The sequence below is a fragment of the Schistocerca cancellata genome, chromosome 2, assembly GCF_023864275.1.
Source record: "Schistocerca cancellata isolate TAMUIC-IGC-003103 chromosome 2, iqSchCanc2.1, whole genome shotgun sequence".
NCBI lineage: Eukaryota > Metazoa > Arthropoda > Insecta > Orthoptera > Acrididae > Schistocerca > Schistocerca cancellata.
In genome coordinates this window covers 21,888,584-21,915,725 of record NC_064627.1, presented here as the reverse complement: position 1 = coordinate 21,915,725, position 27,142 = coordinate 21,888,584, and the positions used below count along the sequence as shown (strand labels likewise).

General features: G+C 38.8%; 1 protein-coding gene across 1 annotated transcript in view; it reads right to left on the bottom strand.

Annotated features, from left to right (window-relative positions):
* LOC126150305 (Down syndrome cell adhesion molecule-like protein Dscam2) overlaps nt 1-27,142 on the bottom strand; it is a 195,185-nt gene that overhangs the window by 131,945 nt on the left and 36,098 nt on the right. Inside the window, exons 4-5 of the mRNA XM_049915868.1 lie at nt 23,621-23,767; nt 6,459-6,614 (exon numbers count right to left, since the gene is read on the bottom strand). Coding sequence (XP_049771825.1) covers nt 6,459-6,614; nt 23,621-23,767 — 303 coding nt within the window. The remainder of the gene's footprint in view (nt 1-6,458; nt 6,615-23,620; nt 23,768-27,142) is intronic.

Below are 27,142 nucleotides of genomic sequence, written 5' to 3'. Positions count from 1 at the left end.
CGACTGTCACTACTACTGTAGTATAAATGCGCTACGGTATTTATGAGGTGATGAGCATATACTACACCTACCGCTGATGGAAGGGCAGATACAAGAATATGCCAGGTTGCTGTATTACAACAACAGATTTCCTTGTACTGCATGTTGATTCTTGGAAAATCTTGTTGCTAACTCAGGCTGAAAATGGGATTATATATGAGCTATACACATATACACTCCTGGAAATGGAAAAAAGAACACATTGACACCGGTGTGTCAGACCCACCATACTTGCTCCGGGCACTGCGAGAGGGCTGTACAAGCAATGATCACACGCACGGCACAGCGGACACACCAGGAACCGCGGTGTTGGCCGTCGAATGGCGCTAGCTGCGCAGCATTTGTGCACCGCCGCCGTCAGTGTCAGCCAGTTTGCCGTGGCATACGGAGCTCCATCGCAGTCTTTAACACTGGTAGCATGCCGCGACAGCGTGGATGTGAACCGTATGTGCAGTTGACGGACTTTAGGCGAGGGCGTATAGTGGGCATGCGGGAGGCCCGGTGGACGTACCGCCGAATTGCTCAACATGTGGGGCGTGAGGTCTCCACAGTACATCGATGTTGTCGCCAGTGGTCGGCGGAAGGTGCACGTGCCCGTCAACCTGGGACCGGACCGCAGCGACGCACGGATGCACGCCAAGACCGTGGGATCCTACGCAGTGCCGTAGGGGACCGCACCGCCACTTCCCAGCAAATTAGGGACACTGTTGCTCCTGGGGTATCGGCGAGGACCATTCGCAACCGTCTCCATGAAGCTGGGCTACGGTCCCGCACACCGTTAGGCCTTCTTCCGCTCACGCCCCAACATCGTGCAGCCCGCCTCCAGTGGTGTCGCGACAGGTGTGAATGGAGGGACGAATGGAGACGTGTCGTCTTCAGCGATGAGAGTCGCTTCTGCCTTGGTGCCAATGATGGTCGTATGCGTGTTTGGTGCCATGCAGGTGAGCCCCACAATCAGGACTGCATACGACCGAGGCACACAGGGCCAACACCCGGCATCATGGTGTGGGAAGCGATCTCCTACACTGGCCGTACACCACTGGTGATCGTCGAGGGGACACTGAATAGTGCACGGTACATCCAAACCGTCATCGAACCCATCGTTCTACCATTCCTAGACCGGCAAGGGAACTTGCTGTTCCAACAGGACAATGCACGTCCGCATGTATCCCGTGCCACCCAACGTGCTCTAGAAGGTGTAAGTCAACTACCCTGGCCAGCAAGATCTCCGGATCTGTCCCCCATTGAGCATGTTTGGGACTGGATGAAGCGTCGTCTCACGCGGTCTGCACGTCCAGCACGAACGCTGGTCCAACTGAGGCGCCAGGTGGAAATGGCATGGCAAGCCGTTCCACAGGACTACATCCAGCATCTCTACGATCGTCTCCATGGGAGAATAGCAGCCTGCATTGCTGCAAAAGGTGGATATACACTGTATTAGTGCCGACATTGTGCATGCTCTGTTGCCTGTGTCTATGTGCCTGTGGTTCTGTCAGTGTGATCATGTGAATGTGTCAATAAAGTTTCCCCTTCCTGGGACAATGAATTCACAGTGTTCTTATTTCAATTTCCAGGAGTGTACATTTGTCATATTAAGCAACGATGAGAAGTAGGTATGTTCCTTACAAGGAATGTGGATGTACCACAGAAATCATGGGGTTATAGCCGAGTTAGCATTGTAACTGATGCTGTTACAAAAAAGTTCAATTGTACTCTATAATATTTCAGCAAACAGACTCATTTCTCTCTTCAGATGGTCCTAGCATTTCACAGGTGGCCCAGAGCTACATGATACAGTCCAGTGGGTTTCAGTTACAGATTCTTAAGTGGTAAACAAGCAGCAGCCACCTGTCTGTGTTCTCTGCAATCACGGGCTTGCACCAGGCATCATTCACAGCAATTCACTTTGTTACCAAGTTGCCCAAACTGTTTTTCCTTGGAATGTCCAAATTTTGAGAATAAGAGCTATGAGTGTTTACATAGAAGTCACATTACGAAGTATGTTGTGGCACAGCAGGTATCAGATAGCACACCCCCAGCCAATGCAAATTAATAACATTTCAGGCAGTGATCCGATGCTGCCACTGTGTAAAACTTTGTTACAGGCACCATTGTAAGACATTCTAGTTTTCTTTCTTTCTGATACCAAGACACTGATCTCAGTTATAAATCAGCCCATGTATGTGTGCGTGTGCTCCCTTGCTCAGTAAAGCACACTCAAAGTCATGGACATGGAGTCACCTTGAGGTGGCGGTTGTGGTGGATCCTTTAGTTGAGAATATATTTGGCCTCAATGCATATTTCACTTTTGGATTTTCATTATTTCAAGCAATACATTCCCTCAGCTTGTCAGTACCCTGTGCTCCTATTGATACACTTCATTTGCACCACTGACTGATCTACATTGGCTTAAAGCGGACAGCAAGTTCTAGACTTTACACTTGCTGAATTCTGTTGGTCATTAAGGATGAGTTAACATTGAACTATATGGACCAGAACATCAACAAGTTTTTTTGGGCTCCACTGTTAGTCACCGTCAGGGAACTTGGGGGCAGTCAATGGTTGCGTGGAGACTTTAAGCAAACCAGTAATGCTACAGTGGATGTCAATTCACATCTGTTGCTTTTTTCAGATGAACTCTTTCCTAAACTTTCAGGAGGTAAACTATACTCCAAAATCAATTTACAGAAGCATATTTCCAGTCACCTCTTGATGAAGACTCACAGAAGGTATTAGTCCTGAACATGCCATTCTGACTTTATAAAAAAGTATAGGTTGCCTTTTGACATGGCTAGGGAGCATTTGCTCAGTCTCCAATTGGTCTCCATAACCTCTGCACAGAAAGACCGTAAGTGTAACTTTTCCTTCTTTCACACAGTACTCAGTTATTTACATTTTGTACTAAGAGAAGAGGACCTTTGCTCCACCAATGTGTGATTTCTATTCACAACCCATCCAGTTTCCATAGTCCATCCACTAAATCATCTCCATATAAAGGGACACCATTCTGAACAATCCAAACAGTGAAACTGGGCTTTTCACAAGTTAAAATCAGGCCTCCACACTATCTCACATGGTGTTGGGGCTGTTCTCTCATAAAGTAAGGATGGCACAGAGAAACCAATCACATTCAAGTCATAAACATTTACTCCACTGTTCTCTCAAAGTAATGATAGCACAGAGAAACCAATCACATTTAAGTTATAAACACTTACTCCAGATCAGCAGCATTACATTCAGGCAGAAAAACAACATCAACTTTGGTGTCTATTAATTTCAAGAGGATTTTTTTTTTTTTTTTTTTTTGACAAAGTGACAAATTTCATCTTTTCAACAACCGTGAACTGCTTGTCACTGTTTGGATCCCAGGCTTCATTAACGGAGTGCTCTATTTGGCAAATTTCCAATATCCATTCACTATTTTTCTTCCACTCAGCATTCTATCACAGATGCACAGCTTCATCATACAACAGATCAACTTACTGAATTTGATAGCCAGCACACACTTTTTTCCCAGTTGGAAAGCCAACTGGAGCAACTGCTTGACGAGTTCCCTATTATTCCCCGTAAATTGCTACAGCAACTTGGTGCTACCTAATTCAATGGGTCCTTCAATGTATTGAGTCAGGTCGGTCTCCCAACCCTCCAGCAAAAAACCTGGCCTTCACTCTTTGTTTCATTAGTGACACCAACTTTAAGTTGTGCATGGTGTGGTGTTAAATTGTCATGGGTAATGATGCAGTCCCCCCCTGCAATGTCAAGTGCTTCAGCTCAGGCATCAATTCCAACAGCATCTTCACCCATATACGCCGTTAGACCTCGCCCTCTATGCACCATACCTCATCTGTACCCCCACTATTGAACCTAGCTGAGTTTAGTGCTCACAGCACAGGGGCCACAACAACCAAAGATGACGTGTGTGTGTGAGTGTGTGTGTGTGTGTGTGTATAAAAATGTGCGTGTTTTTTTATCCATTTGATGAAGGACTTTATTTTATAGCTGAATCATACTCTAAGTCTACCTTTATATGGGGCTGTCTTCCACATGCCTCCTCTATTTGGTGAGTTTTAATTTACATTTTCAAATGTTAAAATTAGTCTACTAGTCTTGATTATAATACTTACATTGCCATCAAAGAGAACTATTTCTGCTTATTGGATAAATGATGGAAGATCATTTATATGTAACAAGAACAAGCGCAGTCCCAGTATCAATCCCAGTGGTACCTTCTTGTTCAACAAGCATAAGTCCATTCATTCACTCATTCATTCATAACCTAATGTACTCCATAGGCTTCATTATACAAGAGAACTTTTGAGAATATGAAATGCGTCATGAAGTTAAATAACAAAAAGAAGCAAACATGACAAAGTTTCTGCTTATTACCAAAACAACAACATCATTAACATTAGTCTAAGTATATAATAAGTTTAAATAAATAATATACCTCCGCTAATTTCAAGTTGCCGCCACTCATACCTCACCTGTCTTTAACAACATCTTTGCCTCTTTACTTCCCCCTCGACTGACATCTCTGCCCAAACTCTTTGCCTTTACAAATGTCTGCTTGTGTCTGTGTATGTATGTGCGGATGGATATGTGTGTGTGTGCGAGTGTATACCTGTCCTTTTTTCCCCCTAAGGTAAGTCTTTCTGCTCCTGGGATTGGAATGACTCCTTACCCTCTCCCTTAAAACCCACATCCTTTTGTCTTTCCCTCTCCTTCCCTCTTTCCTGACGAAGCAACCGTTTGTTGCGAAAGCTTGAATTTTGTGTGTATGTTTGTGTTCGTTTGTGTGTCTGTCGACCTGCCAGAACTTTCATTTGGTAAGTCACATCATCTTTGTTTTTAGGTATATTTTTCCTTCGTGGAATGTTTCCTTCTATTATAACTAAATAAATAATATTGTATATAAGCAAGAAACCATTTCCAATAAGTACTTTAATTAATAGAAAAGTCACTACTTCCAAAGGTAAAAGTCGCATTAATTTTTATAATATTTAGCTACTGATTATGTACCGCTGTTTCACTTTTATCAACAATACTGATTATTTATAAAAAACAAAGATGCTGTGACTTACCAAACGAGAAAGCACTGGTAGATAGACACAATAAAAAACACAAACACACACACAAATTTCAAGCTTTCGCAACCCAAAGTTGCTTCATCAGGAAAGAAGGAAGGAGAGGGAAAGATGAAAGGATGTGGGTTTTAAGAGAGAGGGTAAGGAGTATTTTATTATGTCTATCTACCAGCGCTTTCTCGTTTGGTAAGTCACAGCATCTTTGTTTTTTATACATATTTTTCCCACGTGGAATGTTTCTTTCTATTATACTGATTATTTATTTATAGAAAAAAACTACAATGCTTCAGTCTTCTGATTCACCAATATACTGACTTCCCTAAAGCCTCAAATCCAATAGAGAAAATGAAAGGAAGTCAGAAAAAATCAAAATCAACTTACAATTACATGTCATTTTAAGTGTTCCATCCCAGAGTAATAGTCAGCAATGGAATCAGTGATGAAGAAAGAGCAAGCAAGAAAATATAACTGCTTCTCTGGAATGATACAGTGTTTTATCCATTATATGAACAGGTATTTTCATTATTACATTAAGTTACTGGCTGTTGATTTTCATGTTAGGTATTGCACACATACCTCTTGTTCATATACATAAGATTTCCAAGTGGAGAGCACATGTATCACCCAGCTTTTCATCTATGTTATGTTACAAATACAGAAATATCATGTGAATATTTATGGAAGAAAATGAGGTTTTCTGATAGATTAAAAATGTTTGCTGGACTGGGACTCAAACTGGGACCCTTGTCTTTAATGGCCAATGCTCTTACTGCATTACCAACACCTAAATTACCTACCTGGCTAAAAGCTTCACTTTGCTATCTTACATTTACAGCAAGAATTGCTGTCTAATAATTAATCTGCCCATAAAGGACATCATCATCAGGTTTATAACTAATAATTAAACACTAATACAACAGTTTTCTATGTCAATCACTCATTTATTATACCACAATCCACTTTAACAGGCAATGCCATAACTATCAGGTTATATAGTTATAGCTCTAGTGCTAGTGAGGACAGCAGCAGACTAAGTGGACAAGAGGTTATGTTTCTTCTTTTTAGCTGAAGAAAATTTTCAAATAAACTTTGCATACTGCTATGTGTTGAATGTGTACTTCACACTGCACATGTGGTTTTACTGTTGAGTACTGCCAGGAATGTAACTGCATAACATTCAACATGTTGATGATGGTATGAACAGCTGAAATGCTTAGTGGTATAATAAATGACTGATATAGAAAACTCTTTTAATTGCATCATGAACTGTTTACAAAAATTAAAAAATTATCTTGGTGAAAATAAAACTGCTGTGAAAACTAACATAAGCCATACCATCCTCCAATGTCCTACAAAATATTGGCTGGCTTTTAACACCATCACCTTTGTTGGTAAATGCACACACTTCTATACTGTAGTTACAAAACTGACCAAGATTAGTTAACTCCAATTTATTGTCTCTGGTTACTTGCTCCATGGGATGTGAGAAATCTGCAAATGATATTACAACAAAGTGTTAAACATTATTTGAATATTTGATAGTTGATTAATAAATCCAGATTAGGAAAAATAGTTACCGTCATTATGTTCTATGGGAACATATTTTAAACAAATAATTGGTGATTTCTTATGCTTTGACTTCTGAAGATTTTAAAGGTTTTAAAGTGATAGCTGACAACCCCTCAGTGGAAAACTTACATTCCTAGTCTTTAAATATTCCAAAAGTATACACTGCAAATTAGGTGGTGCACAATCCCAATACATCAGCTTTATCAGCTTTCATAAGCACACAAAACAGAATGTAGTCTGTATTTTCTGCTTATAGTGGTGCACACTAATTAATGGCTCTGTATAGATCAATATGAGCTGAAGGTACATGCTTTGCTTATGGAAGATGATGTGTTTTGCATAAAAAATTATGCAATTGACAAAATAAAAATAAACAGTCCTTAAGCCTATAACAGCAATGAACTACAATTACAATCAGACAACTTACACAAATACCTGGTGTAACAATTTTCAGGGATATGAAACAGAGTGATCCCATAGTCTCAGCCACAGGTAAAGGGCATAGGAAACTTTGGTTCATTGGTAGAATATGAGGGAAATGCAGTCAGTCTACAAAGGAACAACTCATGTGACACGTCCTAGGATATAATTCAAGTGGGCAGGACGCATACTGTATAGGACTAACAGGGAACACTGAACACCTACAAAAAACAGAAGCATGAAAGGTCACGGGTTTGTCTGACTCATGGGAGAGTAACAGAGTTGCTGAAGAAACTGATTTGGCAGACTCTTCAAGAGAGATGTAAACTATCCCAAGAAAAGTTTGAAGAAATGGCTTTAACTGATGACTCTAGGAGTATGGTATAATTGCCTGTGTGTCATTCACATAGGTATCATGAGGACAAGATTGGACTGATCACAGCACATACAGAGATATTTAGACAATCATTCTTCCCATGCTCAACACATGAATGGAATGGGGAACAGTCCTAATACCTGGTACAGTGGGACATACCCTCTGTTGTACACTTGATAATGGTTTGCAGTTTATACAAGCAGATTCCAGGTTATGGGCCCAGGATTGCTGATCCTTGGCAAAGGAACCTCTATGTTTGGTACATTGTGATGTATTGAGTGTCTGCCACACAATCTCTCAGTGGAGCGAAATGTGTTTTCATATTAATTGAAGATTATTCAAGATATCCAGCAAATGTTGAAGATAATCCCTATGAACAATGGCACAGACGAGGACCAAACATTAATCATCTGAAATTATTTGGATGTCATGCATGGGCAAAAATGAAAAACGCATCATGGCAAATTTGAATCAAAAGTGCAACCTCTTGTAATGGTTGGATATTTATAAATTATGAAAGCCTACAAACTGTGGAAAAATACAGAAATAGGAAATATAACAATTATCAGAGAAGTTGTATTTGATGCAAATATCTTTCCCACAAAGTTGGACAAACGTGTTACAAAAGTGGTTGATCTGAAGGCCATAACCACTGTAGATGATGAAGGATCATCACATAATGTACATGTTATGTAAACAGGATAAGAATCTGACATCAAACAAAGTGGAGATTTGGAAACGTGTGGGCTCTAAACTCATTGATGTAAGAAAGGTGACTGAATGGGAGGATGAGAGTGCTGACAATGATTAGTCCACAAGATATGATAATAAATGTGAACTATCAGAACCTACAATAAACAAAAATTACAGAACATGTTATAGGTGACATGTCAAACCAATGAAGTGGCTGACACATTGCAAGTCAAATGGAAAGAAGAAGGTGTGTGCTATTGAAATTGTGACTACAAAAGCTCAAAAGGTCTACGAAGTATACAGGAAGCCACGTCAGCTGATTACGAAAACAAATGCAAGAATCACTGCAGAAGAACTGGAAAACCTAATTCAAAACTCAACCTGGAAATTTGTAGCATGTACTAACAACACAAAGACAATATGAATAAAAGTGGTTTTCAAGTGGAAATATGAAAATGGAGGAACTGCCAGACATACATGACACATTCCGACGCAGAGACATACAATACCTTAAAAGCTGCGCCAAAGATTAAATTGAGAGGCATGTAGATTATAATCTTTGTAATGTTCACATTGGATTCTCTTTTGTTTCATATTCCAAGAAGGAGCTAAGGGACACTTTCAATTGTTGCCTCGTGGAGGATGGACATAATTTTTTGTGTCTGCAGAAAGGCAGCCATATTGTTAGTGATTATGGTTTGTGCGACGAGCAGAGCAAGTCTTATTGTCTTATGAATAAAAAATAGTGAGAAGTATCGAAGTGTTACGAAAATTATTTAAAGCAACGTAGCATTGTATTCCTTGGTTTCCACCGTCTTCATGAAGTGAACCGATGCCGACTTAGGAAGATACACATGGTCAACAAAGAGAAGAACTTTGATGGCGACTGATGAATTAATATTGTGGCAGAAGGACTAATTCTACGTCTAAGGTGAGAACTGTGATTAAATCAACAATGACGTAGAATTCAAAATGTAATTAATCGGAATGGTAAATTATATTACAGGCATATTTCACGCAGCACTGTATTTGTCCGCATTCAAGCCGGTCAATACAATCCGTAAAAAAGCCTTTCAAAAATTCTGAAGTTAAAAAACACAATAAATTCAAATGTTTTATTATTTATTTCGCCACACTGGCGACCGTGACAGGACAGTGCTGGTGGAACAAAGAGTAAGTACTTCATTGTTGTGCTACAAATGTACTTGTACTAATTACTGTTTCTCTGTTACATGACGCACATGTAAAATGACGAATAAGGTGAAACAATATTAACTGTATAAATGGATGGCACAATAACCAGAAGGAACAAGGACAAGGATTTACAAAACTAACGTAATCGTGAGTGACGCAGCTCAGCCGGAATTAAGGTAGGAAAGCGCAAACGAATGCAGTGGCTGCACCTTGGCTTAGCTCCACTTAAAGCAGAACCTTTTCCTTTCCATATTAAAATCCTGGTAGTGTTTGTGGCAACACACAATTACACCTTGATAATTACTTTTTTATGTTCAACAATCGCAGAATTAGAAGACGTAGTGCGCCATCTTGTAAATTTCCGATGCGCAACAAATAACAATCGCGAGACATTTTTATTAATTCAACTGCGAGAGAATTTAAAGATTTAGATTAACGGTAAGGTACAGATAAAAATAATATCTCCACAATGGAATCGGAGAACTTTAATTTGACAAATGGTCATGGACGCATCACCGATTCTGACAATAGTGACGTAAATGATGACGGAATTAGTTTTTCAGCACAACATAATGTAGAAGTAAATACAATTCAATTGCACTCCACAGGGATTAACAATAACGAACCACTTGCAAATGAAACCTTGTGCACAGTCGATGAAGCATCGATTACCAGATCAGATGAAAATATTTCGCGTGAAATCAGTGAACCTAGCCCGGTTTCGATTCAATAGAAGTCAGCCACAACACAACCAACACAAAACTGTCGAATCTAGAAATCAGCCACAACATGACAAACACAAAATTGTCAAACATGGAAATTGGGTTCCAACAGCAGTTTTCAAGAGTAAACACACAATTTGAAAACATGCACAGACATTTCGATCAACGCTTAAATAAACTCACCAATGAAATCGATCAAAAGATCGAAGACAAAGTCATCAAAACCGTCAATAGTGTATACAATGTATTGGCAAATGACTTAGAAAAGAAATTGTCAGATCTTACAAACAAACAGGAACAGGAACTGTCAGAAATAGTAGAAACACACAATCAAACACAAACCGTACAAAAAGAAATACATGAAAACGTACAGGCTATTCAATTAAATTTAACAAGAGTACAGTCCGCATGTGAAGAAATACCTGACCAAGTTAATAAAGTTAACGAAGAAGTCGGTTTTCTGAAACAGGAGACTCGACATATCAACGCGGACATTATCAAAATAAATGAAACTTTAGAAAACAGTAATGTAAATGAATCAATAACTGACCAGGAAACCAAACTTTTTGAAAAATTAGGTAATGAAATCAAAGTAGCCGAGGACAGAATACGCAAGGAAATTGCTGGTAGACTAAATGTTTCAAATGATTTGCCTACATCAAGCAACAGGCAGCCTGACACTTATTCACCCATGCCAGATTACGATGTCAATAACACAGAACATCACGCACCCAGTCCGGCGTATGTGCACGCACCGGCACAGGCAAATAATGGCTATTCACCAAACACGGTGCTACAACAGGCAGTAGGCGTGTCGCCTTGCATCTCGACGATTCTAGTCGATGAGAGCCTGTTGAAACATAGACAGTTTCCAGTTTTCTCCACAGAATCCAGAAAAACTCATCCAGTCGTATTTGTAAGAGCATTTAAAAATGTCTTACCAAGAAACTGGACTGAGGCACAGAAGATTAGATATGTAGTAGGCTTCACACAAGGCGATGCACTTTTGTGGGCCACAGACATGGCTGAACAGTGCGTCACCTATGAACAATTTGAACGGGCTTTCTTGGAGAAATATTGGTCTGCTGGGGTCCAAGAAAGACTGCGACGTGAGGTATTCAACCCACAACCGTTCAACCTCAAAAACGGCGGGTTGAGAAAGTATTTCGAAAAGTACTTGAATAAGACGTGCTATTGGAACAATTCAATACCGCACGTAGATGTTCTCAAAATTCTGAAAAACAGACTACCCGCAAACTTACGCGAAAAATTGGTAACCATACCGGAGAACGACCTTGAATACTTTCTTTCCGTGCTTGACTCAATTGATCTAATATACGAAGAAGATCCGAGCACAAGTAATCGGAATGAATATTCTGGAACCAATCAAAACAATGGTAACGGATATCATTTTAATGGCAGTGGACAAAACCCACACAGTTGGCATCCGTATGCGACAAGGCCAAATAATTGAACCTGGAATTACGGAAATCGGAGGAATTCGGCGCCACAAAGACGTGAAGACCGAAGGTATAGTACAGATTACGGTCCACGCCGGTATGGGAATGATAGAAATCACGTGAATGATTGGTCAGGACCGCGTGATGAAAGGCGGCACACAAATGAAAATTACAATAGTTACAGTAATAGGAATGACAGACCAAGGAGGAATAGCGACAGCCGGTAGAGTCTTACGGTTTTAATTAAGTTATTTCTTGATGTTAGGTATACATGTTTATAAGAGGTTGTCTTAGAGTTTAATTTTCCTTAAACACTTCTATGTTGTTTAGGTTCCGTACATGTACAGAGCTTCTTTCGCCTTCCACACATTCATACATACGTTTATACACACAAAAAATATCTACCACTTAATATACACATTGCTGGTGGGGCCCTTTTTCGGTACCTTGCACCATTCCTTCAATATTCCAAACTAATTCAGGGTGTGCTGAGCATCGTCCCCTCATACTAATAATACTTACAACTAAATATTTCTTCTTACATACATAACTGCCTTACGGTCCATTAATGCAAGAAAATGCAAGGGGGGCAGTTGTAATGACACATTCCGACGGAGAGACATACAATACCTTAAAAGCTGCGCCAAAGATTAAATTGAGAGGCATGTAGATTATAATCTTTGTAATGTTCACATTGGATTCTCTTTTGTTTCATACTCCAAGAAGGAGCTAAGGGACACTTTTGATTGTTGCCTCGTGGAGGATGGACGTAATTTTTGGTGTCTGCGGAAAGGCAGCCATATTGTTAGTAATTATGGTTTTTACGACAAGCAGAGCAAGTCTTATTGTCTTGTGAATAAAAAATAGTGAGAAGTATCAAAGTGTTACGAAAATTATTTAAAGCAACGTAGCATTGTATTCCTTGGTTTCCACCGTCTTCGTGAAGTGAACCGATGCCGACTTAGGAAGATACACACGGTCAACAAAGAGAAGAACTTCGATGGCGACTGATGAATTAATATTGTGGCAGAAGGACTAATTCTACGTCTAAGGTGAGAACTCTGATTAAATCAACAATGACGTAGAGTCACGTGACGTAGAATTCAAAATGTAATTAATCGGAATGGTAAATTATATTACAGGCATATTTCACGCAGCACTGTATTTATCCACATTCAAGCCGGTCAATGCAATCCGTAAAAAAGTCTTTCAAAAATTCTAAAGTTAAAAAACACAATAAATTCAAATGGTTTTTTTTATTTATTTCGCCACAAAAACCTAATTCAAAACTCAACCTGGAAATTTGTAGCATGTACTAACAACACAAAGACAATATGAAAAAAAGTGGTTTTCAAGTGGAAATATGAAAATGGAGGAACTGACAGACATACAGCATGAGTAGTAGTCTTAGGTAATGAACAAAGACCAGGAACTGATTATGACAAATGTTACAGTCGAGACATGGGATGCTGCGGTCAGTATGTGAACTGCGTGTTTACTATGACCTAAAGCATGAACTCATTGTAACTGCATATGAGGATGACATAATGTTGTATGGCAAGAAAAGTGAAATAAGTAAAAGCACCGAATTCAGGGTGTATACAGGGACAAGGAAAAAAAATTCCCGGATTATTCCCGGATTTCTCGTTTAAAAAATATGCTTTTTCCCGGGCGTCACTTAGCACAGAAAAAGTTCCCTCGGAACTGTAAAACTTATCAATCCTTTGAATGGTTAACGTTTTATATAATCGCGTAGAACTTCCCGGAAAAAAAAGAAAAGCCGGAGCAGAGAAGTTTTGGAAAGACCTTTGATTTGCAGCAACATATACGCTGCATATTTTCGTATTACGAAAGTATAAATTCGAATTGCACCAAACACAGCTTGTTAGTTTCCGGAGCGTTGCAACCGAGGTTGTGATGTCCTTTTGTAAGCGAATCATATCTCAAGCCACGAGATCTCGCCAGCCGATGACAGCAGCTATTCAGAGCATAGGGCACGTCTTATAGTCAGCCACTAGCAAGATTACTGGTTACATAGCGCGAACACACAAGAGGAAAAGTTAACGGTTTACATTAATGTACACAGTACCGTATATCTACAAGAAAAGCTAAGCTTTCACGTGTAATATTGGTCTTTTTTTGGTGTGATATACTTTAAGATACATCACACAAATGTGCCAGTAAATTTAAAATTGTGACATAAATGCCTCGGCTCGAAATTCTTGAAGTGGCTGGTCCTCAAACTGTTCAGTTTCGAACGCTCTGTGATTTAGATATCCATCCCACTTTCACACACCTAACATAATTCATCTTGCGTAAAAAGAAATTTACTTTGAAAGTAACGCTTCTCTAACCACCGTTCGCAATACTGTTAGTTATAGGTTCGATTTACCAGTTGCCAGAGAGCGCCAAAAACGAATTATTGTGCGTGTGCAACTGCAGTGGTGTAGGAAGCCCGCATGTTCGTGTGTATAACGCACTAAGAGAGCTTACACTACACCATAAAAGAAACAGGGCATCAGAGGATACTCCAAAAGGCATCAAAATTTCGTGAATCATACTAAAATGCATAATTCGGCTTGAAGTGCACATTGGTTTTTTCCAGATTCACAATGAAGTAGGTCCCATCTGATATTAAGCTTTTCAGTGTGGTTTTTGGGTTGTAAATTTTCTTGGAGTACCAGTACTCTACGATCTCATGTTTGGTTCTTTATTATGGCATAATGCCATACATGGATGATAACGTGCACTTGAAATTCACCGAACAGTTGGAAGTACCCAAAATTGTTAAATGAAACACTTCGTTTCAAATAAAATGATTGCCTCAGCGGAATTTCTTTAGCAAACTTGCAAAAATAACTTCATTCTTCTGCAAGGCGATTAATGCTTGACTGCTAACTTGGAAAGAAAATAAAATCAGAAACTGAAATTAATAATATATTTTTGCCCTGTGTAATTATGTGAATGCATTTTAATTCACTTGATAGCTCCCGGCCACAGAAATCCGTTTTGTTTTCATTTGACGTGGGAGCTGTACACGAAGAGAAGCAGCGGAATCACTTATGACTTAACGTAAACACGGGTCACGTGGAGACTAACCCCCTCCCCACTACAACTTGTCAGACAACTCTGTGCAAGCGCGAATCTGGCAGCTAGGGCGCGCGAGAAAAAGTTTTCTCGTTTGCATCTGGCTGCTTGCTGCTACTACCGATGCAGCTAACAGCCAAACTTCAAGAAGCAGGAAGCGAGAGAAGGTACTGCTTATACGCGAGTCAAATGCGCATGCGCAACAGACCGCTGGCAACTGGTCAAACGAACCTAATGTGAACAGTTGTGACGTCATGCTCATAGCAAGCAGTTTATTGTTACGAAGAATTACAGTCTGCGCCCTACGGCCTTTAACATATTTTTGCTATCTGTACACGCTTGTGCGTGCACGGTGTTTTGTTGTCGTAAAATGCACATTTCCTTTGCCACTACAGTTTTATTTTTTTCCCTCTCGTTTATATTTTATTGCTGCAGTATCATTTCCAGTAGCAGGATACAATAACATTCTTTGCTAGAGAATCAATTCTGCAGTCAAAACTACAAAAATGTAACTGAAAGCTAAAACAATGAAAAATTCCCGGAATTCCGAAAAATTCCCGGGTTTTTCCCGGTTTTCTCCCGGATGAAAAAATTCCCGGGTTTTTCCCGGAATTCCCGGTTGTCCCGGGTCGTATACACCCTGTGAATTTGAAGTAAGAGACCTTGAAGTAGCATGACATACTGTCAGTTCGAGTTACGAGAGAAGGTGGAACACTGATTTTAGACCAAGCAGCGTATGCAAAAGTAATCTTAAAATAATTCCAAATGGAAAACTATTAAAGTGTGAAAATACCTATCATGAAAGTAAAGCTACAAAATGTGACAGATGAATACAAGCTTAAGGAACAGGTTGTATCAAAATACAAACCTACATCTGAAAGTTTTCTATGCTTGGCACCACATGAAAGACCAGACTTAGCATACCCAGTGACTTATTTAAGCCAGTTCAGGAGCAATCCAAGTGAGGAGTGCTGGCATGCTGTCACACACACTACATTATTGCTTACCACAAGAATGGTAAGAAAATCAAAATGTATACCAATGCAGACTGGAGACCTGATCCATATCACCATAAATCCTTTAGTGGATACTTGACAGATTTTGGAAGTGGAGCTATAAGCTACAGCACCAGAAAATAATGAACTGTTACACTGTTGAAGCAGAGTTTGTTGCACTGGGTGAATCTGTAAGAAAAACAAAGTGACTGAACAATTTTCTGAAAGAAATTGATCAAGATAGTTTTCTGCCCCATCTTACAAAGATTTTCATTGATAATCAAAGTGCAAAGAAACTTGCTAAAAATTGTGATTCTTCAGAAAGAATCAAGCATATTAGTTTAGATTTTCTTCATGCAAGAGGATGTGGAAGCCAACAACATAAGTTCAGAATATATTGCGAGTGATAAGAATGTGTTGCCTGTCTGACAAAGCCAATCGACAACCTGAGATGTAAAACAAATTGGAAGTTAATGGGGGGCAAGGACTAGGAAGATTATCAGTTATATGAACTCAGAAGTACCCATGGTTGTCTTTTTGTGATGATTTATTGTAAAAATTGTTCTGTGTGTATGTTAAAATAAATGTGTTCTTTCACTTGTGGTGTGGTGTGCATTTGGGTGCGAACCTTGCCATTTTTCTAAAGAAGATTCACAAAGGAATTTTAATGTTTCAGGGAAAAACAACTTCCACAGATTTTGTGCAAAATAATCATTACAACTAACTCAGCCATTACACATTTCATACTTCGCAAAATTTTGAATGTATCTAAGGATGACATCAGATATTGAGACTATGCCCTGTAATTATTATGTCACTGTATTTAAATGTTAATCAAAACAAAAAGCAGCTCTCCTTTTATCTTCCAGAATTAATGTAATAGAATGGACACTTCTGCAAGGAATCATTATATGAGAAATTTAAATGAAAGATAGGTTAGACCTATCATGCCTTCTGATAACATACTTGACCAATTCATTAATGTCATGGCATCAATACACAATTAGAAACACATGCTTCTGTAACAGTAATAAATTATAGGGAAGCCTTAAGTACATTAAAAATATCGCTGCAAAAGTAGAACCTGCCCAATAAAATTCTCTAAGAAAAACAGCTGTATCACTGTTTGTGGAGATTTCAGCAGTGGTTTTCTATCATAAAACAAACAATCACAAAGTACTTGAATCATTAATGTATGATTTAAACTTACTTCCACCAGTGATACTTTCAGCAAGTGCAGGTGATTCCAATCAAACAGTTTTTGACAGTTTCTTTCTAGGCCACAAATAAGTTAGGTAGACCACACACATGAACACATTTTGGGATAGTCCAAAATGGGACAACAGGGAGAAGTTCACCACAAAAGTGTGGTGAATGAAGAATTTATTATTTTCTTGATACTTTCTCTCAAATACTTTGAAACCAAATTTATCATAAGAGAGATCAAGAATGAGAAGAATGGCATAGGATATGAGATACTGTATACTTATCAACTTGGGCTATTTCTCCAATTATGTGGCCCTCCAGAACAACACCAATGGAACTCCCTTAGAATTAAGAATTTATTGCATACTACAACCCAGGAAATGACAACCAATACCATATTTGACAATATATTTGTCAATGTACAATATAAAATCATTATATAGATCACAGTTTTACTAATTAAGACAATGTTCTGTCTTCATCAGTTTTTATTTTCATAGGCTAATGCAAGTTGTATAGTTCATTAAAATAAAATGAAAGCAAGATAGAACATTAAATCAGTTAGTGCTAACAACAACTGCCATACCTTCTACATCAAAATGTCCATCCATCACGGATTTAACCTTATCTCAACATGCCTTGAAATTAACAACATCCTCCCAAAACCATTCCTACCTCTCCCAAAGTAGTAGCCTGCTGCGCACTCAACCTATAAAGTACTTTGGTTGATTCAAGTTTGACTCCTTCTTTCTTCTTTGAATCCTTTGCACACAGGTCTATCCATATGAAATACCTATCAGATGCATGCACCCAATATGTCCTGCTTCCACATATTTCATAACATTAGATGCAGGGCTACAGGGCAAAGATGCCAAATCAATTATCGGTATCAACTGCTTAAGTCCACAGACAACCATGGCCAGTTTCAGTATTAAAAATAATAATCACAATAATAATAATAATAATAATATATCTGTATATAATCATTTTGCATATTAGGCCATCTCATTACAAAATACCAAAACCAATAAAATACCAACATTTTGAGCATCTTTACAGTGGTCCTGAAGAGGAAAGGAAGGCTGTGCCATTATGAAACACTAAAAACAATTAAAATACTAACATTTCATCCTGAAGAAGACCACTGCAAAATACATCAGCATTTTAAACACTAGAAAATCCAAGATGGAATACTAACAGTATTAGGAAAAGGATAAATTGCTACTCATATAGCGGAGATCACCATATGCACTATATGGTGAGTAACAAATATTCTTTTCATAATACTGACATCATCAGTATTTTACTTGTTTTTAGTGTTTAGTGTGGCCTAAAACCAAAAATTATTTCCGTCAAATATGAATTCATTTTCAATTATTGTATGCCTTTTATGTGGGTCTGAAGATCAACCAGCTATCTATTTGTAAGTTGGCCACTGCTAAAAGGTTGCCAAATGCTAATTTGATCACTCAGTAATGAAGTATGCACTTGACCACAAGATATCTAACACCAATTGCTGTTTCACAACATGTAGCATCTGGTTCCAATGGGTCAAGAAAATTGTCAAAAGAAATAATATTCAAGAATCATAAATAAAATTAACGAATCTCACCAGGACAAGATATACAACAGAAATGATCCAAGGCAGAGAAGACAAGATCATTGGGGACAGAAGAAAGAAAGTTACATGAAAGGGGAATATTTGAAGAACTTATAACAACAAAAAATGAAAATGAATTGAAATTGGGACTTGATTGAAGATGGTCAATATGAAGTAAGAATAAATTTGTAATAGTAAATAATGTATTGATTAATGCATTCCAAATTTGCGAATGCATTATTGCTATGCAACTTTTGTTTCATAAAAAGCTGTTGACTTTGTACTATTATTTAAGTGGACTAGGCAGAGACTAATCAGAAGAAGTTAGGTCAGGACTATTTGAAATGATGATCCAATAGTGTAAGTCTCAGTTCTGGAACCTATTCTTTATTTTTGTCGTCTTCCGACGCATTACACTATTGTTAGGATATTGAAGCGTAGGACACCTGGTTAACAAACATGTAATCATGTCTTGCCATGACAATGTCCCAGTGAGCCTTCCACCAATGATGAAATTATCACATTTAGCAACAATGCAGTACCTGAGAGCCTCATTGAAGTGAAACATTTACTTACCACTTGGCTGGAAACATGGACAAACATAGAAAGAAAGTAATGCAATCATTAGCTCTAGAAAACTCATTCCTTCTTCTGATAAACATGTTAACATTAACAAACATGTAATCATGTCTTGCCATGACTATGTCCAACTGAGCCTTCCACCAATGATGAAATTATCACATTTAGCAACAATGCAGTACCTGAGAGCCTCATTGAAGTGAAACATTTACTTACCATTTGGCTGTAAACATGGACAAACATAGAAAGAAAGTAATGCAATCATTAGCTCTAGAAAACTCATTCCTTCTTCTGATAAAACAGAGAGAGAAAAAGAAGAGATGTGACAAAGGTACATCCCATTATCTCATTCTAGAAGGGATGAAGAGAAATTTCTAAAACTAAACTGTGAATCTGCCAAAAACTTGTGCTACAAGAAATAAGCAACCATTTTATAATACACTGCCTTTCTCAAATTTTTTGAGAATACAGGTAACAAAAATATTCAGTTATCAACCATGCAAGAGGGACTCTGCTCTCATCGCCCACATGACAGCATATCCTAACCTCTGTTACAGTTGCCTGCTTCCCCCATTTACTCATTTACATTTGTTGCGACTTGAAACACAATGAAAAACAGAGATACAAAAACTTCACAGTTTATTAAAACACAGAGTGACAGCATACAGATTAGGTATAACCTAGAGATGGTTACAGACTTGTTGATGCATAGGGTAAGTGGGGTTTAAGTGCACATAGGGAAAGAGTACATGTCAAGTTTTCAGGTCTCTAAAGCAGAAGTTCACCATTCCCCCACCAGGCATCACATACCTCATCATCTGCTCAATTCTATTCTGAATCCTCAACACAGTCGACACAGCTGGAGAAATTCTGATAAGTCACTGTTGTTCATTTTTGATGCAAAATTTGTATAGTTTGCGTTCAGTGTTAGGTGCACCTAAATCTACATAAAATCAGATAAACTCCATACTGGAAATGGCAGCTGTAAGTTTCCAGTATCTGCCTTGATCTCCATGATTTTAGTTGTTTGTGTTATTCACAGACTGCCAGAAAAAAAATAACAGAATGGGAAAAATTATGCAGGTGTAATGGGTAAAAGTTCACAGGGCATACTTTTACCCCATCAAGAAACCGTTTATGAACATTTACCACAGGACTTGTGTAGTCCCTTCCAGTGTAATCATGCATTTTTTATTGGTGTTTATTTACCTTTGATGCCTCATTATCCACCTTAGAAAACCTGAATTAATTTTCCTTTTCTGTAATTGTTCTTTTAATGGGTCTGGAACAGACTTTGAATATAAGTAAGTCTTCCATAGCAGAATTTTTTTTTCCACAAACTGACTGAGGACATCAACTCAACAGCCATTAACAGAACTACTTTATCATCAAGCTCTAGGTCTTACTGAAGATGGTAGTTATATACAGCAAGCATCCAATTGCCTTTAGAAATCATCTTAAAAACTGCAAAGGTAGTGGGCACCTTGGCCAGTTCACTAAAACTTTTTGATGGAAGAAAACCAAACAATAGTTCAGTACTGCATTTGCCACAAAGTTTTTTCAGCCTTACTCTCAGATAAAATAAAGAGTTTATAATTTTTTTCACATATTTAATTGTAATCCTTTTTATTTTTATCAGCTGGGGTAGGATTACATTCTGTGTACTCTTGTCCCAGGCCTGCATACTCTTACCCCACAGCACGTAGTGAGTGTGCAAAAAAATTTTTTAAGGAAACTTTTATTAGTTCTCTAATAATAGCTGGATGACAGTGAAACTTTTACACAATGTTTCCAATATGTAAAACTGCATAATATTGTTATGAGCTCATTTTTTTTTAATGTAGTGAAACTAAAACTGCATACTTTTACCCCAACCTACTCTACAGACCAGTGACGAGTACAGACCTGTTGACACATACATACTGCTGGCCAGACCTGGTATGTAGCAATACAAAGAGCATTTGCCTGCCAGGGACTGTAGGCTATCGGCAGCAGGCTACTTGAGACCGATATATGACGTGCGACAACTGCAAGGAATACAGCAGACACCTGGCTTATGGAATCGAAGATCATTCTTTATGGAAACTAAAAGGACAATGATCTTAGTTGGTGGTTGTAAAACATACTTCACATTGTATTTCCACAAAATACAACCAAACCTGTTTAAAATGCTCCCTATGCAAGGCAAAAAGGCCATAGACTTTGGCACCACTTCCGTATCGTAATTACTCACCCAGTGCACAGTTTGGTTGATAGCACAATGTATGTCTGATCTGTCTTTCACTACAACCATCTGACAAAAGGCGACTTTGCTGTGGGCTCACTCAGCTGACGAACTCACAGTGTCTGAAATGATGTGGTCCCTGTGAATTAAGGTACGAAGTACTCTTTCACACTGAGCCAGATGGTGATTCTTACAACAGCCAAGCAAATTCACCATGCAGAACATTGTCTTGACACCAATCATCCTATGGAATAACTTTTGATGTTGGTCATCTTTGATTTGTGATGGCACTAGCGTTTACAGTGTGTGTGTGTGTGTGTGTGTGTGTGTGTGTGTGTGTAATCTTTTCAAGGTTCTCAGAAAACTGAGGTTTTAATTTCCCTTGCACAGCATTTGCTTACTGCAGGTTTGCCTAGAAAACGACAGTGTGAGCTCCTATCAAAACATCGGTGGTTTCTGGTGATGTAACCTAGTTATTTGAACATTATATATGCCATGAGAAACTTAGTTCTCATATAAATTTTCATTCTTCCAGAAACCTTCATCTACTTTTTCGAATAAAAGAACTCAGGGTTTGAAGCCCATTTAGAGTTTTTATAGATCTGATAACGTGCTTCCACCTGTCATAAAAGTAATTTTCTTTTCTTCTTTTGTTTGTTTGTTTGTTGCAGTGTGAGTTTGCACCCCTGTTTGCTGTATACGTTTCTGTACTCAGGTCTTGAATAAAGAAAAACTACACTATGTAATCAAAAGTATACAGACACCCCCAAAAACATACATTTTTCATATTAGGTGAATTGTGCTGTCACCTACTGCCATGTACTCTATATCAGCTACCTCAGTAGTCATTAGACATCATCAGAGAGCCAAATGGGGCACTCTGTGGAACTCATGGACTTAAAACGAGGTCAGGTGATTGGGTGTCACTTGTTTCATAAGTCTGTACGTGAGATTTCCACACTCCTAAACATCCCTAGGTCCACTGTTTTTGTTGTGATAGTGAAGTGGAAATATGAAGGGACATATACAGCATGAAAGCTTACAGGCTGACCTCATCTGTTGACTGACAGAGACCGCTGACAGTTGAAGAAGGTCGTAATGTGTAATAGGCGGACATCTATCCAGACCATCACACACGAATTCCAAACTGCATCAGGATCCACTGCCAGTATTATGAAAGTTAGGTGGGAAGTGAGAAGACTTGGATTTTATGGACGATCGGCTGCTCATAAGCCACACATCAGTACATGCCAAATGACCCCTCGCTTGGTGTTAGGAGTGTAAACATTGGACAATTGAAAATATTGTGTGGAGTGATGAATCATGGTACATAATGTGGCAATCCAATGGCAGGGTGTGGATATGATGAATGCCCAGTGAATGTTATCTGCCAGTGTGTGTAGTGACAACAGCAAAATGTTATGTTTTGGTCGTGTTTTTCATGGAGAGGGCTTACACCCCTTGTTGTTTTGCATGCCATTATCACAGCACAAGCCTACATTGATGTTTTAAGCACCTTCTTCCTTCCCACTGTTGAAGAGCAGTTCGGGGATGGTGATTGCCTCTATCAATGTGATCGAGCACCTGTTCATAATAAACAGCCTGTGGCGGAGTGGTTACAGGACAATAACATCCCTGTAATGGACTGGCCTGCACAGAGTCCTGACCTGAATCCTATAGAGCACCCTTGGGATGTTTTGGAGCGCCGACTTCTTGCCAGGCCTCACTGACCAGCATCGATACCTCTCCTTGGTGCAGCAATCTGTGAAGAATGGGCTGCCATTCCCCAAGAAACCTTCCAGCACCTGATTTAATGTACACCTGTGAGAGCAGAAGCTGTCATCAAGGCTAAGGGTGGGCCAACACCATACTGAATTACAGCAAGCCACAGACTTGTAAGTCATTTTCAGCCAGGTGACTGGATACTTTTGATCACATTGTGTATGTGGAGTTTCTCAGAGAAACTGTGTTATCTTTGATCTACTAGAAATACAAAGAAATTAAATTAGTAACAAAGAGAAAAGAAAAGAAACAGTGCTTAATATTTTCTGATCAGATATTTCATTTCATTAGAAAGTATGAACTATAGTTACAGTTAATTTTATAATAAGCTGAGCGTGAGAGTGGAGAATGACAATTTCTTCATCAATATGAATTGAAAAATGAAAAAAATAGAGAAAAAGACAATTCTTAGACTAGTACTTGTATACTAATGAGCAGAATGAAATCCAAGAATCTTGCTGTTTAGAAGCAGTGTATTATGTGTTGTTTAATTGCTGTGAGATAATGTTAGAATTAGCATACATATTACTAGGAGGGTAAAAATTATAGAAACAACAGCTCTAGTTTATAAAATTAAGTTTCTTTTTTACCATCCCAGTCTGCCAGTGAGCGGTAGAGTACTTTATAACCCTTCAGTATTCCGTTAATAGCAGATTCTGGAGGACTTGACCACAGTACTAAAATTCTCTCTGGAGACAATGCTGTGCACCTAACATCAGTAGGTGGTGCTCCTGGCACTGAAACAGAAGCCCAGATAAAATTTAGATCTTTTTGAATTATAAAATGGTATGCAAAACATAGTCTCATGCAATTAAAAGTGTGGAATCAGTATCAGTCAAAATGTCAGTTTTGTCTCATTGTTGTTTTTAACACTATGATTTGGATCAACACCCAATAGGACTTTATTTGAATTGACACTGACCATTGAGGTCTATGCACGTACTCATATATCACTGATCTGTAGGCGCAGGAAGGTTATATTCATATGTTTACATCATACTAAATTCCTTTAGTTGCAATCACACTTTAGAACCAGAAAAGCATGTTATTTCTATAAACTTGCAAAACATTCATGACTGGTGGAAAGAATCCATCACCTACACTGTACAATGCATTTTTTCAACAGGGCAAAAATAGGGAAATCTCTATGAATGGCATTAAAGTTATTGGCATTTTAATGGGACCAACACATAAATAGCCCCGCATGTGAAAGAATCAGCATAAAATCACCAAATGATGCAGTTGAATCTACTGACTTCAATGAAAGGAAATACCCTGCCCAAATAGGATACACCTTGCATAGTGATGAATCTATAACTGCAGAACATTGGCAAGGCAAAGATTCAAACCATTCAGTAACGCCACAGAATATGCTAACAGAGGGCATTATACAATCTTTTTAATCTTGACAGGAGGCACGGTCAAGATATCAAAACACAGACGGGTACCTTGAATGTAAGAACACTGCTAAAAGACAGGAGTACTAGGAAACCTTAAAAGGGAGATGGGAAGGGATAGTATAAACCTTGCACTCATGGAGGGATATTTCACTAGAAGAATTGAAGGCTTTTTTTTTTTTGTATAATACTGAACATGGCCTTTAATTTAAAAGCAGAATTAGTTGACTATTTTACAGAAGACTGGCTAGAACAAACTCCTTTTTTCAAGGAAGTCTTTTTTTGTCTGTCTTTTCCTTCCAAATATTTTAGATGCTGCCTTTACTTCCACCTGTCGTATCTCAATGGTATCAAGTGAGTGAGTGAGTGAGCAAGATGTATGTTAGTGAGTATATTGCCAGTAAACACAAAGAACTTTATTTACCAAAAAGAAATGTGGCTATAGAAGAGAGCACAGAAGGATTCAAAGGAAGAAATCAATCCAAGTGCTACAATCCAAAGAAGCCTACAAAGTGGGGTTTATGAGCTTTCCATCTGCGTGATTCTGAAAATGATTATGTTTCTTTCATATTCCATATAATGGAAAGACAACTATAAAAAGTCTAATTCATCCTCATATGCCTTTAGCGACCCAAATAGTGTTTCATTTGGCATCCAATTGCTTGTTTGTTCAGGTAGTTCAGGCTATCACATCTATACTGACATGTTCTGAACAAGCCCTCAACTTGCTCATGGACAGCACAAAACGAAATTTTATTTAACAGGTACAGTTATGCTTCTCAGAAGGATTTTTCATGCAGTTTGAAGAAGATGAAACAACATCAAAAATAATAGAATACTGCATGCTTAAACAGATGAGTCAACGTGAAATTTAAAATTTTCCCAGCGAACTAAATATTCAAAAAGATTTTGGACTTGCAGCCGGTCGTCATTAGCTTCCATCCACGATATTTCGACTGGACAACTGCCAGCCATCCTCAGGTGAGCCATTGAAGACTGAAGAAATATCGTGAATGGAACCTAATGATGACTGGCTGCAAGCCCGAAATCATTTTGAATGTTTAGTTCGCCAGGAAAATTTTAAATTTCACATCAGACGCCTTTACGGGGAGGAGATGGCCTCACATGTAAGAAGTTTTGACAAACTACGTGGTAAGAGAGCTAAGCTTTTGTGTTATTTGAACTTTTTATTGAGATGTCGGGACCATGGCATAATACCAAAATTTGCCAGAGTGACGTCTTTTATTAAGACTGCCACTGCACGGAAGATTACGGAAAAGGCCGGTCACGCTATTGTTAGAGAGAGAATTTGCCACAGAAGATGAAGATTGGATGCCATTTCAGAAGAATTGTTCCACCTGTATCTGAAGATTGCAGCACATCTGTCTACTGTATCATGGGACTGAGTTGATGGAGTGACTTCCGCCAAATTTGAGTGGGTACACAAGGATGCAAGTTCTTGGCAGATGTCAAAATTTGATCATCTGGTGCCACAACAGTCATCGCCACAGCAAAACATTCCATTGTTAACTTCACAGACAAGAATTTGGATGACGCGACGCTGTTGGTATTAAGTAAGGGTTTGAATTTTGCATCTATGCCTAGAGCACCACCTTTGGTAAGTTTTGTAAGTGGTGTTGAAGAAGCTATATGACACCTTCCTATGGAAACTGCAGAAGAAACTTGCAGGGAAACTTGCCGTGCTCTTCTGAGAGCTCCTCCTCAACACAGTAACATAACCTCCGCAGAAAGGGCTGCACTGAAAAATCTCCGAGAAGATCCAGACGTTGTGGTACTGAAGGCTGATTAAGGCAATTTAACTGTACTGTTACCTCACAGTTTGTATGTGGATAAGATGTACGGTCTATTAAGTGATTCTGCCTACAGGAAGATTGATAACAATCCTACAGGACGTGTGTAACGGAAGACATCTACACTCCTGAATTCTTCCTCAATGCCTCCAGAGACGATGAAGTGCTTAAGACCTCATGGCAGCGTACTCCAAGACTGTATGGCCTTCTGAAGGTATATAAAGACGGACTACCCTTACGGCCAATAGTGAGCAATATTGGGGCCCCCACTTATGATTTAGCCAAACATCTTGCATCCTTGCTGAGGCCATTTATGGGCAAAACTCCACATCACATACGAAACTCGGCTGATTTTATCAAAAGACTGGGGCTCTCCGCCAAAGTACTTTTGATCTTTTAGTTAGTTTTGACGTAAGTTTCAGGTGGGAATCACTGCTTTGTTCCGCCACGCCCTCTCCACAATATATTTTATGTTTAACCAAGAATATTTTGAATAGATTGACGGCGTCGCCATGGGTAGCCCCTTGTCTCTCTTGATGGCCAACCTTCTTATGGAGGATTTTGAGGAGAGAGCACTTAAATCAGCAGCCCTCAAACCAACTGTTTTTTGGAGGTATGTGGATGATACTTTCGTAGTGTGGCCTCATGGAGAAGACAAATTAATGGAGTTTTTAGATCACCTCAACTTCATTCATGAGAACATTCAGTTTACCATGGAATTAGAGAAAAATGGTTGCCTCCCTTTCTTGGATGTGATAGTTAGACAGAAGAGTGATGGCTCTCTAGGGCATTCAGTTTATCGAAAGCCCACACATACTGATTTGTATTTAAATTCGTCCAGCTGCCATCACCCATCGCAAACAGTGAGTATACTTAAAACACTTGTACACAGAGCTCATGTAGT